The 17,948-nt window shown below is 41.2% G+C and overlaps 2 protein-coding genes and 2 long non-coding RNA genes across 4 annotated transcripts; 2 read left to right on the top strand and 2 right to left on the bottom strand.

Annotated features, from left to right (window-relative positions):
- Window positions 1-81: 81 nt before the first annotated feature.
- Window positions 82-723, top strand: LOC106655643. Its single transcript, XR_001339456.2, has 2 exons — window positions 82-208; window positions 284-723. It is a non-coding gene; the product is annotated as an uncharacterized LOC106655643 (long non-coding RNA).
- Window positions 724-2,378: 1,655 nt separating this feature from the next.
- Window positions 2,379-3,623, bottom strand: LOC106655642. Its single transcript, XR_001339455.2, has 3 exons — window positions 3,522-3,623; window positions 3,392-3,436; window positions 2,379-2,861 (listed from the first exon to the last, which is right to left on the bottom strand). It is a non-coding gene; the product is annotated as an uncharacterized LOC106655642 (long non-coding RNA).
- Window positions 3,624-4,170: 547 nt separating this feature from the next.
- On the bottom strand, window positions 4,171-11,257 carry LOC106655629 (sarcosine dehydrogenase, mitochondrial). The gene is made up of 9 exons (XM_014376125.2): window positions 11,003-11,257; window positions 10,793-10,931; window positions 9,588-10,707; window positions 9,361-9,499; window positions 9,071-9,271; window positions 5,341-5,608; window positions 4,715-5,264; window positions 4,533-4,640; window positions 4,171-4,443 (listed from the first exon to the last, which is right to left on the bottom strand). Exons 1-9 carry the CDS (start codon window positions 11,222-11,224, stop codon window positions 4,269-4,271), a joined length of 2,922 nt encoding a protein of 973 aa, XP_014231611.1. The 5' UTR covers window positions 11,225-11,257; the 3' UTR covers window positions 4,171-4,268.
- Window positions 11,258-14,959: 3,702 nt separating this feature from the next.
- On the top strand, window positions 14,960-17,915 carry LOC106655631 (protein-associating with the carboxyl-terminal domain of ezrin). Its single transcript, XM_014376127.2, has 5 exons — window positions 14,960-15,506; window positions 15,592-16,042; window positions 16,121-16,292; window positions 16,367-16,503; window positions 16,577-17,915. Exons 1-5 carry the CDS (start codon window positions 15,312-15,314, stop codon window positions 17,482-17,484), a joined length of 1,863 nt encoding a protein of 620 aa, XP_014231613.1. The 5' UTR covers window positions 14,960-15,311; the 3' UTR covers window positions 17,485-17,915.
- The last annotated feature ends 33 nt before the right edge of the window (window positions 17,916-17,948 follow it).

Below are 17,948 nucleotides of genomic sequence, written 5' to 3' on the forward strand. Positions count from 1 at the left end.
ACGAAGTTCGATGATTTGACTGATACATTCGTCTATTACGATGACTACATTTCGAATTAGTAAACAATGAATCCCAAAATAATCTTAATGGTGTTGGGCCGAGTCGCGATATATACATCGTGTCTCGTGTACCAGTGCTCATTAACTACCGAGCTTTAGTGGCGAGTTGACGAAATAAAACTTTTTCATAATTCGAGAATCATACGAAGTAAGTACGGATCGTTTCCGACCTTTTGTCGATGCATTTCCTGCAATAAATAACCGTTTAAATTAAATTTCATAGTAATCATGTCTGACGATTCGACTGCTGCTGGTTCGAGGCCGGATTGCGAAGATCAGGAGAAATCTTCGTGCGGTGCTTCGAGTGTAACGACCACTTTAACTGTTAAAGTCGAAAAAATGTCATTGGCCTCGGATGACGAGCAAAACAAGGACTACGTCGAGGCGCAGTCGGTGCGAAGTGAGCATGCACATAATTTCATAATACCTTCTATTGTAGTTACCGAATATTGTGATGATGATGATGTCGTTGTTGACTAAAACAAAAAACCCTTAATCTTTGCTATAAATTCGTCGTATACGTCGTAACTTACTAAAAAATGTCTAAATCCGTATTAAAAGTCTGAGTATAAATAATTAATTAACACAAGTATTTAATGTATCATCCGTCAATTTATAAATATTATTGTAATGTTTAATAAAGTTCCTCTTCATCGTTAAAAATTAATTGGTTATTATTATTCTTTTCAAATCAACAAATATGTCTTACCTCAAGAAGGAACAATGATCGTGTAATGGATTATTGCATTCAATTACAAACAATCTACATAATTGGATCAGCCATTTTAGCCTATATGGAAAAACTCAACGGAAAGATCTTCACGGTAAAAAGCGAGCCTATAGCGCGCGCGAGATAAAATTGTACGACTAAAAATGGGATAGGAAGATGTGTCGCAAGCATGGCAAAGTCAAAGGGGCGCCCATTCGCGGCGCACACGTGCCGTACGATGCCGCGCGAATGGCTCAAAATCGATATCGGTTGACTTGACGAAACATCTCACGTTTCTCGCGCGCGACGAAGGTCTCTCTCTCCTGCAGCAGTAGCAGCACCATAAGGAAATGATACCAAATGCATTTCCTAGGCGAAACTCCAAGCGTAAGTATATATCCTTCGCGCTTTTCTCGGCACTGCGCAATAGAAGTACGCGTCAACCCCCACGAAAAAAGAGAGGAAAAAACAGCCAAGGTGTGCGTACAATTGTAAAAAGAAAATAGAGAGAGAGAGAGAGAGTAATAGCGTATCGTTCTCGATGAGGGCAAAAACAAAGAGAGTAAAAAAAAGCTAGCTAGGTAACGTATTATGCCGAGCGAGCTGCTCGCATGAAGCTCGAGGAATATAAAGCCCCGCCGCTCGTGGATCGCGTACTTTATATCAATTCGCTCGTCGTCGTCGTCGTCTCCTAAGCACGCGCGCGACTGAAAATTTAATTTACCTCGGCGATGTTCGGGAAAGCGCGCGGAGAAGTGCTACTATACTGTACGTATATAACTGCGCTGCGTGCGGGATGACAGGTACTACCTACCATCCTACTGCTGCTGATGCACTTGCACACACACACGCATCCGTCGGCAATAAGTATCATAACGAGAATAACGAGAGGAATGCTGCGCTATACTCTTCTGTGTCGATATCGAGGAACGGCGGTGGTATATAGTATAGGCGAACGACGAAGACACGCCTGGCATAATGCATTTCGCAGCTTTTCTGCTGCCGATCTCGTCGCGCGCGCGGCACTGCTTTTAATTAATCGCGAGGAGCGATTGTAAGCTTGGTTGGCATGGATGAAGGGTATAGAAACGACGTTGATGCGAAAAAATACTAATCTATTACGTTTAAACTCAATTGTCACGACTGATTTCAATTTATGGAGAAATTAGAAAATCTAAACTAGTTTTGAAAATATATCGCAAGTATACAACTTTGTCTTGATTTAATAATATATAATTCATTGAACAAAATGATGGGCATTTTATCAAATTTTTCTTTTAAATGGTTAAGGCACTCTAATGAAAAAAATCATAATAATCACTTTAAGCATTTTCATTTCTACTTGAGCGATCAAGAGTAATTTTAGTTTCGTGCACATAGTCATTCTACTGTGTCAGAATTTCAACAGAAAGAGTAATGAAGAATCTTTTACTGAGAATGAATTAAATTTTTTTCTTATTGTAAATTATATAAATTAGTAACAAATAATTGAACTGTTTGTTTAAGAATTTAAATTAAGAAGAGCATAATTTAATAAAATGAATATAACTTGATAATCTTTGAAATTTAACTTGAAAATATTCAAAATTAGAAAACAAAATTGACATAATTAGTTTGTTGGTTGCAATGTGTATTCTACCTTCTTTTTATTTAAACAAAAATAACCAGAATATATAATTGAATCATGAAATTTGAAAAAAAAAATCATTAGCGGTCGTTACAATAAATAACATCACATTCCTTTTTTAAAGAATCCATTGAATATATTATGGCTTTTTAAGATATCCATTATTTCAAATTCTATTCTCATGAATATTATGTTAACCAGCATATTGCCACATAACTTGATTTCTACTAAACCATTTTCAATGATACTTAATATTAGATGTAACAAAGACTGAATTATTGTTCTTCCTTTTTCTTCTTGGGCCACCTATCTTGACTGGGATCTGCTAGTGGTCTTCTTGGATATGGACCTGTTAGATCCCATCTACCATTGAAAAAATCTGTTGTTACCATAGCAATCATAAAACTCCACACAACTGTATGGACAATGACAGATGTTTCAACCATTTTGAATCCAAGTTACAACCTGTAAATTATTATTGATTTCATTATTTTTATAAAAACCATTTTATTTGATTTTACTAAAATATTGCAATTATAATATTGTTTTGAAAATTATAATAACATAAAATTAACTTATGTTTTCAAAGAAATCAAAAACTTGAAATAATACTGCGTAGCGTAGCCACTGTCATTATTTTACTCAAAAAATTTGCATACGTAGCTTGCTTACTTGAGAGTCAACCTCAGTATAAAGTTACTTGTCGGTTTGTTTATCTTTTACTTTCAATCAATCTTTAATTAACAAATGGTGATTTACTACTTGTTTTTATAAAACATGTCACTTTCATTGAGGCAATCGTATGCATTTGTTTGGTAAGTTATGTAAGATGCTCTAAATACTATGATAGTCAATATAAAAGTTGACTAAGAACTTACTGTATTTTACAAGAAACTGATCACTAAAAAGACTATTTAATACTGCGTTTTTCAAGCTTTTGTTTACATTTTGAAAACAATAAATTACAAGTGTCAAACCATTGGGTTCATTCTAACCTTCAAATGCTGTCTAGTGAGAAAGACGATGTGGAATGTTGCAACCTGGAAGTAAACAGAAGATCGATTGATGAGTAAACATTCACGAAAAGCCCTTGACAATTTTGAATAAAAACACTTAAATAATTACCGTTTCTATCGGTGGGCAGCCTGAAAAAGAATTGACACCCCAAACTGACTGCACCAGTCCTATCTATAATGTTGTCGTTGGAATCATAGGTTTCTGCTACGAGCTCGAAACGACTTTACCATACAAAGTATTGTGTTCTGCTGCAGACATTGACGTTTTACATCTAAGAATATTGATTAATTCATTTTATGTTGAATATTTTTGTTTAATTACGTGGAAATCAAGTAAAAATATTATAATATATAAATATTATTCATATTTAAAATTTTCCAGCATTATTGATCGTAAAAACCGTAATATATGTCAAATGTCGAGCGTACCTACAGAATCCAATAGATGGCGTTTACTCGAAATTGCGAGTTTGAAATTGTGTATCGATTATCATCGATGTATTTCTCAACATTTAATCGTACGTAGTTTTTTAGCTCTTTGGTTTATTAATAATATTCATTATTATTTGAAAACTGATAAAAACATAAATACAAAAATTTTCATGTAAAAATATATTTTTTATTACGCAATAGTATACAGAAACATTATAATACACTACAGACTACAGAAACATTAAAATTATGATTTGCTCAATTAACTTTAAATAAAATTACATCACCTCCTGACTTGGCTTGATTAATTAAAAAAAAAAAAAGTAGTAGTCTCATACAAAAAATACAATTATCGTTATCAATATAAAAAATAAAACATCACAGCTAAAATTATACAAGCTCTTGGTGGGTACGTGCACGATCGTCAGTTGTTATCGTAAAATTCGTGATAAACGTTGAGCAATCGCTTGTTCTGCGGATCGAACGGGCTCTTCAAGTACATGTCGGCGGGGAAGAGTTTGCCCTTGATCTCGACCTCGTAATTGCCGGCCTCGAGGAACTCCTTGGTGACCACCTCGCCCCGAGGATGCTTTATGTATCTGAAAAGAAAAATAATTAAATCATTAGCATTATATAGAATCTTATGAAAGGATATGCGATACAAAAATTTGATTTAATTTATACTCACGCGTGTCCAATACTGTATCCGAAGTAGTGAGCGTATTCGGCTCGTCTCAGGTATCCCACGATCTCGCCGTCTCTGTATACGGTTTCCAATCCCCACATTGGTACTTGACTAGAACAAAAAAAATCACATCCACGTCAATTTATCAGCAAAAATTGTATAAAAAATCGGTAATCGTCACTCACTGCTTGACGTGCAGCGTGACCAGTCGCTTCTTGACGCCGCTCTTCCTCAGCTCCTCCACCGCCTGACTGCCCAAGTACTTTCCGTCCTTGCGACAGGTGAATCCCAGATTGGCCTCCAGTGGGCTATCGTCGCTCCTCAGATCCGAGTTCCACAGGTGATAGCCCTTCTCGCAGCTCAGACTGTACAGGGCCCTGTATCCGGCCAACTTCAGTCGCCACCTCTTGCCGTACTCCATGATGCCGCGATAGACTCGCTCGCACGACTCCAGGGGTACGTGGAGCTCGTAGCCGAGCTCGCCGACGAAACTGATGCGAAACAGTCGCACTTTCCTACCGTTGGCCTTCATGAGTTTGGAGGTGGAGAAGGGAAAGTCGTCGGCGAACAGGTCCTCGTTGACGATGTTCTGCAGTATCTTCTGGCTGTTCTGGCCCTGGAGCGAGAGCACGCCCATCTGATTGGTGGCGTCGCTGAGGCTCACGTTGAAGCCCTTCTCGGCGATCACGCGCCGTATGTGCGCCCAGGTGTGGTACGACGACAGACCGGCCGAGACTATTATTATAATATAATTATCGAGGGTCTATTAGGTTGAGAAAAAAAATTTTTTGGTAATGCAACGATATCGTACCGATGTAGAGGGCCTTGCCCTTGAAGATGGGATCGACGACGCTGCTCGAGCCAGGAAGTATCCAGGTGATGGTGCAGTCGGCCTCGGTGCCGCCCTTGGCGTTGAGCATCGTCGTGTAGACGGTCTTGTCGATGTCCGAGTCCGTCTTGGCCGTGAACAGATAGTCGGCGGCCTTCTGCGCGTCCGGCCCGCACAGGTAGAACTTGCCGAAGTACGAGAGATCGAAGAGGGCCGCGTTGTTGCGACAGGCCAGCGCCTCCTCCCTTATCTGCGAGCACACGCCAAAAAAAAAAAATTAGAGCGGGCAGTGGTAGATTCCGCGACGTGAAACTCAAAAATATGATTATAAATAATTTTGGAGAAAATTTCTTATTCGAAGCCAAAAATTGCGATTGAAAATTTTGCGACTTGACGCGTGAACAATAAAAATGTTGATAGATATTTTCTCTATAGCTACTTATGGGTTTCGGAGGACGAAAATTCTTGTGTATTTGATTGTTCATTTTGTGTTTGACCTTGTCAAAATTATTCAAAACTTTTCTCTGACTCTCTTTTACATTGAATAACTATTTAAAACGTATAAAAAAATTCTTTAAGAATTCACACCTATTCTTTGAACGATTTTTGACCCTTTTTATCTTATACAATTTTTCTGTTAAAGTTAACGGTTGTCGCATTTGTGCATTTATACATTGAAAAAAAAATCATAAAAAAAAATGACCATGTTTACAGTAACCGAGAGGTATACCCATAAATTCACATAAAAATTTAAATTTTTTACGAAATTTTACTCTGTAACAAAAAAGTTTTTACTTGAAACTATAACTAATACACTAATACCTCATTTTTCCGTTACAATATATCAATTATTGAAATATTTTAACTATGTATTATACATAAGATACATAATCTCGTTTCTTTGTTGATTTAATTTTGCTTCGTTCACATCAACAACTTCGAAATTTAATGATTTGAAATTTAAGCTATTCGCGTAAAAACTCGGGAAGAGACAACATCGATGATTTAGACGAGTTCAACACTTTGTTTACATCGTGCATTTCAAGTGTACGTATGAGTGACCTCCGTATGTTGTCTGGAACGCGCATAGTGTTTCACCATAATAGTGCATGCCATAATTGTGTTACCGAACACGGAGAGGGCTGTGAGCAAAGCTAGTCGAGCATAAGTTGATGCTCATTGCTCTCCATCACGTACAGACATAATTTTTCAAAATAAAACGAGCACAGTAGTTTTGTTAGTTTACTATATTAAAGCATTGCTGAAACATTCCAAGCAATTCGAGGTGAGAAAGATGGAATCCAATGATCTTAATTGTTCAGTCAGGTAACTTTCATATTTCGAAAATCAGATTATAAAAATAGTCCAAAATAATACATGATCTTATTGAGGACATTGAGGTTATTTCAGGGTGAAACAGGAGCCAACTGATAATTCGAGTACTGAAAACTATCGCGAGATGATTGATGAGAAACCCGATCTAAAAAACTTTCATCTCTTGCCATTTTCGGGAGAAAATTCGGTAAGTGTTGATAATTTTATGTAACTCGTATCATTATTATGTGTATCTCCTATTTAATTTTTCGACAGACACATACTCTTCGAAAAAATGAAAATCACAAAATTGAACTCGATAACGAAGTGGAAATGGTTATTGAATGTGAAGACGTCAAGCCCAATTTTAATTTATCAGCAATCGAGTGCAATGAAGTGAAACAGGAATTTGTTGGTGACACTGCAGAAGAATCAAATTTCGACTGTGAACTTGCGGAAAACAATAGACTCAAAACGCACAATGGTGTAGTACGTAATGATACAATTTATGCATGTGAAGTATGCAATAAGACATTTTCACTAAAAGGTAATCTCAAAAAGCACATCGAGTCAGTGCACAATGGTCTTAAACATACATGCGATATATGCGAAAAGACATTCACACAGAAGAGCAGTCTCAAAACCCACATCGATACGGTACATAATGGTTCCACACATACATGTATTACATGCGGAAAGAAATTCACACAGAAGGTCAGTCTCAAAACCCACATCGATACGGTACATAATGGTTCCACACATACATGTATTACATGCGGAAAGAAATTCACACAGAAGGTCAGTCTCAAAATTCACATCGATTCGGTGCATAATAAAATCATTCGTGCATGTGATATTTGCGGAAAGAAATTCGGTTCACAGAAGAGTCTCAAATTCCATATTAATACGATGCATAATGATGTCACACATGCATGTGATATTTGCGGAAAGAAATTCTTGACAAAGGGCAATCTCAACATACACATCGATTCAGTGCACAATGGTGTTAGACATGCATGTGATATTTGCGCAAAGAAATACTCACAGAAGAATGATCTCAAGAAACACATCGACGTTGCGCACAATGGTGTCAAACATGCATGCGATATTTGCGGAAAGAATTACTCAGTTAAGAGCAGTCTCAAAATCCACGTCGATTCGGTACACAATGGTTCCACACATACATGTATTACATGCGGAAAGAGATTCCCACTGAAGGTCAGTCTCAAAATTCACATCGATTCGGTGCACAATAAAATTACTCATGCATGTGATATTTGCGGAAAGAAATTCGGTTCGCGAAAGAGTCTCAAAATCCATATTAATACGATGCATAATGATGTCACACATGCATGTGATGTTTGCGGAAAGAAATTCTCGACGAAGGGTAATCTCAACATACACATCGATTCAGTGCACAATGGTGTTAGACATGCATGTGATATTTGCAGCAAGAAATTTTCAACACAGAATAGACTCAAAAATCATATCGATGCCATACATAAAGGTATTACCTACGCATGTGATATATGCGAAATGAAATTCAAAAGTAAGAGTAGTCTTAAACGTCACATGAATGTGGTACATAATGATATTAGCTATACATGTCATATATGAGGAAAGATTTTCACGCATAAATGCTCTCTCCATGACACATCCATATAAAAAACATAATGGTGCCACATATGCACGTGATAATAGCGGAAAGAAATATAAAGCAGAGATTACATGAAAAGTATACTGCATAGCATGTCACTCACGCATTAAAACATAATAAAAGTAAGCATTTTAATTTCTATTACTGGAAGAAAAAATTTAATATGTTCATTTATAATAATATCATGAGTTCCTTCCATGATATCTACTATGTTAAAGCAATGTTTAAGTTGTAAAAAAAAATTAATAAAATTTTGAAAAATAATGAGGCATATTTTGTTAATAAAATTTTAAACTCCTTAAGTTGATGTCAATTTTATAATGTCAATTATTCTTTAAAGCGAATCACTCGCCATAAGTTTTCTCCAAGTTTTTTTTCACTACTCATCCGATAGAAACAGTACCGATTCAAAAATCCTACGATTACTGAAGATATAGTAATTTTTTCAAGATACTTTTCATAGTCAGTAGTTGAACATTCGCGTGAAACTTTCGTTTAAATGTCAAACACGGAATGAGTAGTCACCGTTATGGGAAAACACGATTTTTCGTTCTCGATAACAGAAAATTAGCTATCTAAAATTGGCTCGTTCCTACGTATTCCTCTGCTCCTTGAACCCCCCAAAAGTAGCCCCCAATTCCCAAAGTGCACGCGTCAAGGGACAAACATTTCGATCGTCACTTCAGCCTCGAATGGAAAGAATTTTTTTTTTTTTCATGAAACAATCGTGTAAGCTCTCACGTTGTCGAAGTGCGGCGGAAAGTCGAAGGTGTGATCCTGGGCGAGCAGGTCGATGTAGCGATTGCCCTGGTGCCTGGTGGTGCCGTAGCTGCCGTAATAGTCGTAGGCGGGCACCGGCGCGGTGCTCTCGTCGCTCAGGTACCAGCCCGGTCGCTCCCAGCCCTGGCGCTCCTCCATCACTGCTCCGGATTTCATCAGCAGCTGTACGTCGCACGAGACACGCACAAACACATAGACATAAATACTATAGAGAATCGGTTATGGATACGAATCTCATAGACTTCACTGACCTCGTGAAAGGGACTCGTTTGAAAGTTTCGTCCAGCCAGGGGTTGATCGTGGGGAAATACGATCGAGTAGTTTTTCACGTAGGCCTCGTGCGAGCGCTCGTTCGCCCAGACCATGTCCTTGGTTTGTTCGGGTGTAAATCTGTTCCAACAAATTCATCATTAAATATCGCAGTTACGTGAAATTACGATCGGTAAGCTCGATTCACTGCTCGCGGTGCAGCTCCTACCTGCGTATATCGTAAAAGAACATGTGGGCCTTGGGCCTGCCGTTGATGATCCACTCGGCGATCTCCTCGCCGCAGCCGCCGCTCAGCATCATGCCCGCGCTGTTGTAGCCGCACGAGTAGAAGAAGCCGGAGCAGCGCGGATCCTCGCCCATGATCGGCTTGTGGTCGGGCGTGAAGCTCTCCGGGCCGCACACGGTCGACCTGATGCCCGTCTTGCCGAGCTCCGGCACGAGGCTGACCATCGACTCGAGATGGGCGTTGAACACGTTCCAGTCGAGATCGTACAGGCCGAACTTGAAGTCCTTGGGGACGCAGCGCAGTATGATGGGATTGGCCTCGTAGCCGCCTATGTGCAGACTGTCGCCCTGCACCTTGATGTAGATGCTGTAGTCGTGATCGCGTATGTTCGGGCAGCCTCGTACGGCGTCGCCCGCCAGCGCCTCGGTGACGACGTAGGCGTGCTTCATCGGGGTCAGCGGTATGTCGAGCTTCATGCTCTTGGCGAGCTTCTTGGACCAGGCGCCGCAGGCGTTGAGCACCTTGTCCGTCCTGATCACGCCGTGCTCGGTCTCGACGCCGGTCACGTGTCTCGCGCCGAACATCTTCTCGTCCATGAGTATCCTCGTCACTGGGCAGTCCTCGAAGACCTCGGCGCCCCGACGCTTCGACAGCTTCACCAGAGCCGCGACCATCTGGGCCGGCTCCAGCAGTCCGTCCTTGGGCGAGTGTATGGCCCCGAGGAAGGCTCGCTCGTCCAGCAGCGGGAACAGCTCCTTGGCCGCCAGCGAGTCGACGATGCTCGCCCCCACGCCGAACACCTTGCCGATGTCGACCAGTCGACGATACTCGTCCATGCGCTGCTCGCTGTGGGCGATGAACAGGCCGCCGTTCTGGGACCAGCCCGAGCTCTCGCCCTCCTCGAGCTGCTCCTGGAGCTCCTGGGCGAGGCGCTGAGTCGAGCGCAGCAGGCCGATCTCGGTCTCGCAGGGCCTGAGCGACCAGCACATGCCCGCGGTGTGCCACGTGGTGCCCGAGGTCAGCTGGGCGCGCTCCAGTAGGACGGCGCGCACCCCCCGCTTGGCCAAGTGATAGAGCGCGCTGCAGCCGGCCACTCCGCCACCTGCGCGCGATCGAAAGCCAACGCAATTGTGAAGAGATCGGTTTCGTAGCGCAATCTATGTAGATAATATCGTTGAAAGACTTACCGATGATGACGACATCGGCGGACTCGGGTAATTCGATTTTGCCTTTGACCGGTGCATCTTTGATACAGCTGTTGCTGGTGGATGTCGACGGGGTCTGAGTGCCAAGCGACCGGCTCAGATTACCGTGCCACTTTTTAAACTGCAAATTACCGATTTTTTACAATCTTAATAGAGCCACTGCGTTTTTTGCCCTCGTGTAAAATATCGTACCTTGCTAGTGGTGGCCCGCAACATTTCATTTGCCCGATCGACGAAACCGTAAGCGAATCGACCTGCTGTTGCTGCTGCTGCTGCTCCGGCGTCGCTGCCCGGCTGCTGCTGTCGCAATGGCGAGCCCCTCAAAGACGACGAGGAAGACGATGATGCTGTAGTAGCAGCCGCACGAGTAGCCGCTACTAATCTGCTGCAGCTACTGCTGCTGGCGCGGCTCATAGCACCCAGCGCTGCTGCTTCTTCTTCTCGCTTGCTTTATCTCTCTTTTTTTCGTCCTATATATCTTTCTCTTTCTTTCTCTTTCTTGATTATATCCAAGTGCCTCTCTCTCTCTCTCTCTCTCTCTCGTGTGCACTCCCAGTGCGGGGAGGCAACGCACAAAAAGTTTCCGATAAAATTCAAATAATTCTCGCTACACGTCGAACATTATCGGTACAATTATTACTGCTCTCAAGTATTCGAATTGTTTCGGTACAACTGCAGCTCTGTACAAAGAAAACAGAGAAAAAGAGACAATGATCAAAGTGCATTTAATAAATTGACAGATTTTTGATAAAGTTATAATAATTGAGCGATGAGTATTTGTTCGTTTTGTTTCCTTCTCATGTGCATTTTATATATAATATTTACGATACGATCGATGCTATATACCGATCGATTCGCAAAGAAAATATATTTTTAACGCTCCGTTGGAGTGGCTCCGATAAGCGCGCCGATGGTATTATAAAAACAAAAATTTATTTATCAACGAGAGCACAGCTATATTGCTGCCCCCGGAAAGCATTTATAAACAGGCAATAATATTATATATATGTTTTTAAATAACAACAAATATTATTAAAGCGCTGCGACGTAATCGCATTTTTTTTCTCTTCGGCTAACGCTAAAGAAGAGAGAAAGTTAGATTATAAGTTTTACAGCACGAGTAAAGGCACTTGCTGCTGCTGCTACAGTGTCGATCAAGCGCAAAAAGGGTCGTCGACACAGTCTCCGATATAATTGATCGTTAAGTCGAGTGGCGCGTGTTGCACGATGTGTATTGTAATAGGCCGGCCGAGCACATTGTGCACTACTATACGTATATATGTCCTGCAAAGCATTTACACGGTAATAATAAATGAACGCCTAAATCGAACGCTGTTTCGAGTTAAAAATACGAGCGTGTGAATTTTTATTGATAAACACCGCGAGTATAATCGAATACGATTAAATAGGCATTGACAATCGATAAAGCGCATCAATACATTAATCGATACAGAGAGATTATGTTTGAATACGTACGATTATATAGGCTCTCGCACGTGATGACAAAATATTCACGCTCGTGTGTGAGTGTTCGAGAGATCCCCGCAGCTCGGTGTCGTGCGCGAATACACGGAATATATGAATGATAATTTCGCGCGCGCGAATGAAAAATCGATATATCGCGCGTCGATTGTTTTTTCGTGTACGTACAAGTTTCGGAGAGTCGTGCGCGCTTTCGGAAAAACAACAAACGAAGCACGTGCGCACACTGGCGTGTGCGCTTCGCATGTATATGTATGCATGTGATGTATAGGCGATCTCGCATGCTAATTCATTGTATACATTGCCGAGCGCACGATTCTACCGATCGATACACACGGCTATTCGAGCGAACGAGGTTTTCATAATGCAAAATTATATGCGCTTATACGCCAGCGCATTTACACTCTCGTTTCCTCTTTCTCTTCTTCTTTATTTATTTCTTTCTTTCTTTTTCTGTTTTTGCAATCGTACGCGCGCGCGAGTTGATGAGTTATTTGTTGCGCTCTTCGTGAATGTGTGTGTGTGTGTGTGTGTGTGTGTGTGTGCGTATGTGCCATATTATATATATACCGGTGTTATCGCTTGATGCACGCCTGACCTGCGAGAGTATTTAAACAATAATATAAACAACGCGCAGATCGCGAGCGCAGCTGTACGCGACTGTTTTGGATTCGAATTAGGCGCGCGATCTTTCGGCCCGAAACAAGTTTGTCGTCCACAATTTATGATAAAAAAATTAAATTAAAAAAAAACCGTTGAAAATGCGCGTTAACTAAAGCCGACCGAGTCGTTGATTAATTGCACGCGGAAAAACGCGCACGGCTCTAATTTAAAAATAATAAGAAGAAATTGCGACTCACCTGTATCGACTCAACTGCGACGTTTCGGTCACTGTATCACACGTGTACACAAACGATATTGTATATGCTTCGCCCAATTCGACTCTATAAAAACACCGAAACTGCATACGTATAATGAACTACCGGTTTCACGCGCTTCGCTCGTGTGCGCTGCGTGTGCCTCGCGATCGCTGCCGCCGCAGTTTGGCGGAATATAAACGCACTGCCCCCGCGCCCGTCAAGTATTATAGCGGAGTCGCCCGCGCCGCGGTAAAAGAGATTTGCGATCGCCGGACGGGGCACTCCTTCCTCCTTTTTCTGTCTCTCTTGCGATGTATATGTGCACGCGTGCAACATTGTATGCGACGTAGTACGTACGCGCACACGTACGAGAGGATGGCTCCTTTTTTTTATTCTTCCCTCTCCTTTTTTTTCGAGTGTAATATCTCGTTTGTGCGTACCAATGAGTTTATTTCTTTTTTTTCTTTCTTTATTCTTCTCTCTCACTCGACTTTAATTATTTTTTCTATATATCTCTGTCGCCGCACGATCGTTCGCTTGAACGTGGTGCGCGTTTGCACTCGTGCGGCTTTAATATGTGTACGTGCAGACTTTATAGCGCAATGAATAGATTGACTTTGACTATAAAAAAAAATAAAAAAAATTATAAACGATCATCTACTTTTATGACACATCGTTTGGTGGTCACCAAAAAGGGCATATCGATTCGATAATACCGCGATGAGGCAAAAAAGAGAATACGTTTTATAAATAGAATCGTGAATGCGTGGCAGAGGTGAGACCGGTTTCGTGCTCGGAAAAAAGGGCAAATCAATTCGTCGGGCTGTGAAGTGCTACTCCGATTCTGAGTATGATAATGTAACGAAAAACGTACGACTTGGCACATGCATTATTATAATAAGTGTGCGGGATCAACGCAACGGAATCATAACTGTTCATCGTCTCTCTTTGTCGACTTAAACTTTTTGCTCGTAATTATGTTTTTCGCGAATAACAAAAGTATGATATTTTAAATTGCAAATTTTATTATCCAAGACATATTTTCGACTCCCCACCGGTACAAGAGTCTCGAGTGCAGCTCGTACAAAAACGCGAAGAGCTCGCGCGTGATTTATTATAAAAAGAGATCGCGACCTTGAAATCGGCCAATCGGCACCGCGACAGAGATCGAACCGGTTTCTATGGATCACGCACATTTTTCTGCCGCCCCTTCGCGATGCGCTCGGCTCGCTCGCTCGTCGTCGTCGTCTGCCGTTTTGCTGCACTTGACATTCGAGTTGACGATCGCGATGTTTATATTATTATCGTGTATATCAACAAAAACGTATATGTAATTATTTCGAGTGCACGAAACATCGAGAAGAATATATGAAAACAACACGTCTCTTTATCGTCCTGCCTCGCAAATAAGTCAATTTATCTAATCTCGTGTGTAGCGATGTTTCGTCTTGTATTATTCTTTCGGCGAGAAATTCGTAAGGAAAGAAAAAATAAATAAAAACTCGATCGGCGTAAAATCGAGTAACGCATAGTAGTAAGATTAACGTAAAAAATTATAATGTATTATGTAGGTAATTCAAATAAAATTATCGACGATTATCGAGGAAAAATAAATTTCCTTTTTCTGATTACAAATGCACGCGTGTATGTGTGGGATAAGCGTCAATTGTGCTGCAGCAGCATATACATGACACATTGACACGTAGCAGCCGCTTTTTTAAAGATCCGCTATACAACCGCCGCCGGCCGCGCCGCGACGACCACTGACAGTCAGTGTCACTCAGCTTAGTGGCAATGATGCGCGACCGAGTATGCGCGGCCGACTCCCAGACGACAACTACTGCCTACACGACGGAGGCGTATCATATGATCGCGTTTCACAACACCGCAAATCGCGACACGTCGTTTGTTAACAATTCGATCGACTTTTCGCGACGTCTAAATATGTATGTCGATGTAAATTAGCCGGCGCATTCCGTTCTGCTTCTATCTCGTGCCTATCTCTATCTCTAACTCTAACCCGTCATCATGGTAACGATCGATCCATTCACAACAAGAACTTGACGTGTGTGTGCTGTGCCCTGCCTCTGTGCGACTCTCGCGTGTGTGTTGTACTACACGCCCCGAGGCTCCGCTCGTCCTGTCGATCAACGACCATCATGGGCAACGAGAAGAGCGTACCAACGGGTCTGGAAATCGACGAGAAGGCCATGGAGATCACCGATTTCTGGAGCCATCACAACGCCTCGATCAGCGGCTCTAACCCGCAAAACTTGTCGGTGTTTATCAGTGAACCGTCCTTGCACTCGGATGCCAGCTTCGGCAAGCCATCGCCCTTGGAGAAAGCAGCTAAGGTACTACTAGTGTAGCCTCTCTTTGAATTGTAGCCCATTCTTAGAAACTGACATGTGTCATTGATTCGATGATTATTGACTTTAGAACTTGATGCTCCATCGACACCCATGCATACTCAAGTACGTGGCATCCTGGTCCAAGGGTAGCAAATTCTACCTAGCGTCTGAAGAAGTCAGACCGTTGGTTCAAGTCGTGGGTGCACAGACTACTCTTCAAATATGTATCGGCTTGCACAGTTTACTCAGGGCTCTGCTGTTTTTGCACAACAATGCAGCTAGTTCGCACAACAACATCTGCAGTAGCTCTGTTTACGTGACATCAGAAGGAAATTGGAAACTCGGTGGGCTTGAATTCCTCTGTAAAACCTCAGATATAACTGAGGCTTACATGAGAAAAATCAAGACTTTTCGTTATGAGAAAGCAATTTCACCTGATGAAGATACGCTCCTGCAAAATATTTCCAATTTTCCTTCAGAAATAGACAAATTTGCATTTGCAGTTTTAGCAGAGGATGTGCTAAAACTCAAAAATGATGGTTGGTTATGGTGTCTTTTAATCTTAATTTTCAAGAGATAATTGTTACAAATAAATGATTCATTGCATATTTTTATAGATGATGTACCAGGTCTGGCAGATTTCAAAGATTTGTGTAAACTTAGATTTAAAGATACAAGTCTGGCATCTTTGCTGGAACACCCATTCTTCATGCATGACTTCATGAAGATACATGCATTTCTAACTGAATTACCTTTGAAAAATGAAAGTGAAAAGGAAGAATTTTTTACGTAAGTTATTTTCCATCTGTAATCATTGTAAATAGTTCATACATTTCTTTTCAATGAATGTTCATTGATTACAGTGACTTATTTGCACAACTTCAAAAATTCCCTGAAAAAATAGTTGCAGAACAGCTAGGAAAATTATTACTGTCAAGACTGGTTGTGTTAGATTCTACTGCTCAAGCTAAATTTCTGCCATTAATTCTTAAACCAAAATGTGAGAATATTTTATCTTCTTATACTTCAAAGTAGAAAACATCCAATAATTTAAATTCTTACCTTATTTTCAGTAACCGATCAAGATGTGGGTTTGTTAACCATGTCTACATTCCAAACTTGTTTAGTTCCACAATTGTTACAAATGTTCTGCATTCGTGATTCACCCGTGAGACTGTTACTTTTGACGCATCTCAACAATTTCGTCAGTATGTTCCAAGTAGAGGATCTCAAGCATCGCATTCTGCCCGAATTACTCGTTGGCATCAAAGATACCGACGATTTTTTAGTCAGCACGACCCTACGTGCTCTGGCCGATCTAGTGCCAATTCTAGGTGCGGCGACAGTCATAGGCGGAAAACGCGGCCGACTGTTCACGGATGGCAGGCCGAACAAACCACATCGTAGCAAAAAAAATCATCGCGTTAAATTCAGCACACCCATCGAAATCGTCCAGGGCGAAGACGATCCTCCAGACGAGTACTTACCCGAGCGTCCGTCGCCCGACGGTGGCGAGGACAAGGAGGACATTATTTTAGGAATAAGCGAGGAGGAGAATTGGTCCGATTGGGAAGTCAGTGAATCAGAGGCTAACGGAACACCCGAACCGGAGGTGCCTTTGCAATCGGAGCAAGTGCCCGACGAGATAATTTTGCAAGAGCAATTGGCTAAACTAGAAGAGCCACCGAAAGTGAGCATAACGCCGAAATACGAGCGAAAAATAGTTATTCAAGACATCAATGAGCTCGACATCAAAAACTCGAAGACGATTTCGAATGATAAAAAGAACGACGAAGAGTTCGACTTTTTCCAGGATATGGAACCGGTAATCGAAAAAACTCAAGTCGTTCACATCGAAGATAAGCCAAAAGAAAAGCCAGACACGCCGCACAATTTCACGATGAACATTGACGCTGTCGCTACAGATGAAGGTGACGGGTGGGACGATGAAAATGGCTGGGACGACGAAGAAAAAGAATGAATTTGTTAAATGGTTGTTATGTTTAGTGCAAAAATTGCGCCGACGCCGAAGAATTGTTCCTAAATCATGTAGAGCTACAGGTATAGCGGTCAGGAACATATGTTTTTTTTTTTTTTTTGTAATAGATTCTATAAGTAAGCAAATCTAGGCAGTCAATCATGTGTACGTTTGTAAATAACTCTTATACATATTATTTATATATTATTATAAAAAATTAAGAAATTTTATTATCAAGCAACGTCATTGACGATTGTTTCGTTGTACATAGACGTTCTCTATCAAATATTCGCTGTTTTTTCATGTAAATAATATAACTGTTACTCTGTTTAATTCGCGTGACGATAGCGCAGAAGTAACATCACAATGAATCGTACCACGTAAGAAACTTTTCGTTTGTTGTTTTTCTAATAAAAAAAAATTATGAATATTGATCCATAAATTGTCGAACGTCGTTATTATTACGT

The sequence above is a fragment of the Trichogramma pretiosum genome, unplaced genomic scaffold (genome assembly GCF_000599845.2).
Source record: "Trichogramma pretiosum strain Unisexual culture from Peru unplaced genomic scaffold, Tpre_2.0 scaffold96, whole genome shotgun sequence".
NCBI lineage: Eukaryota > Metazoa > Arthropoda > Insecta > Hymenoptera > Trichogrammatidae > Trichogramma > Trichogramma pretiosum.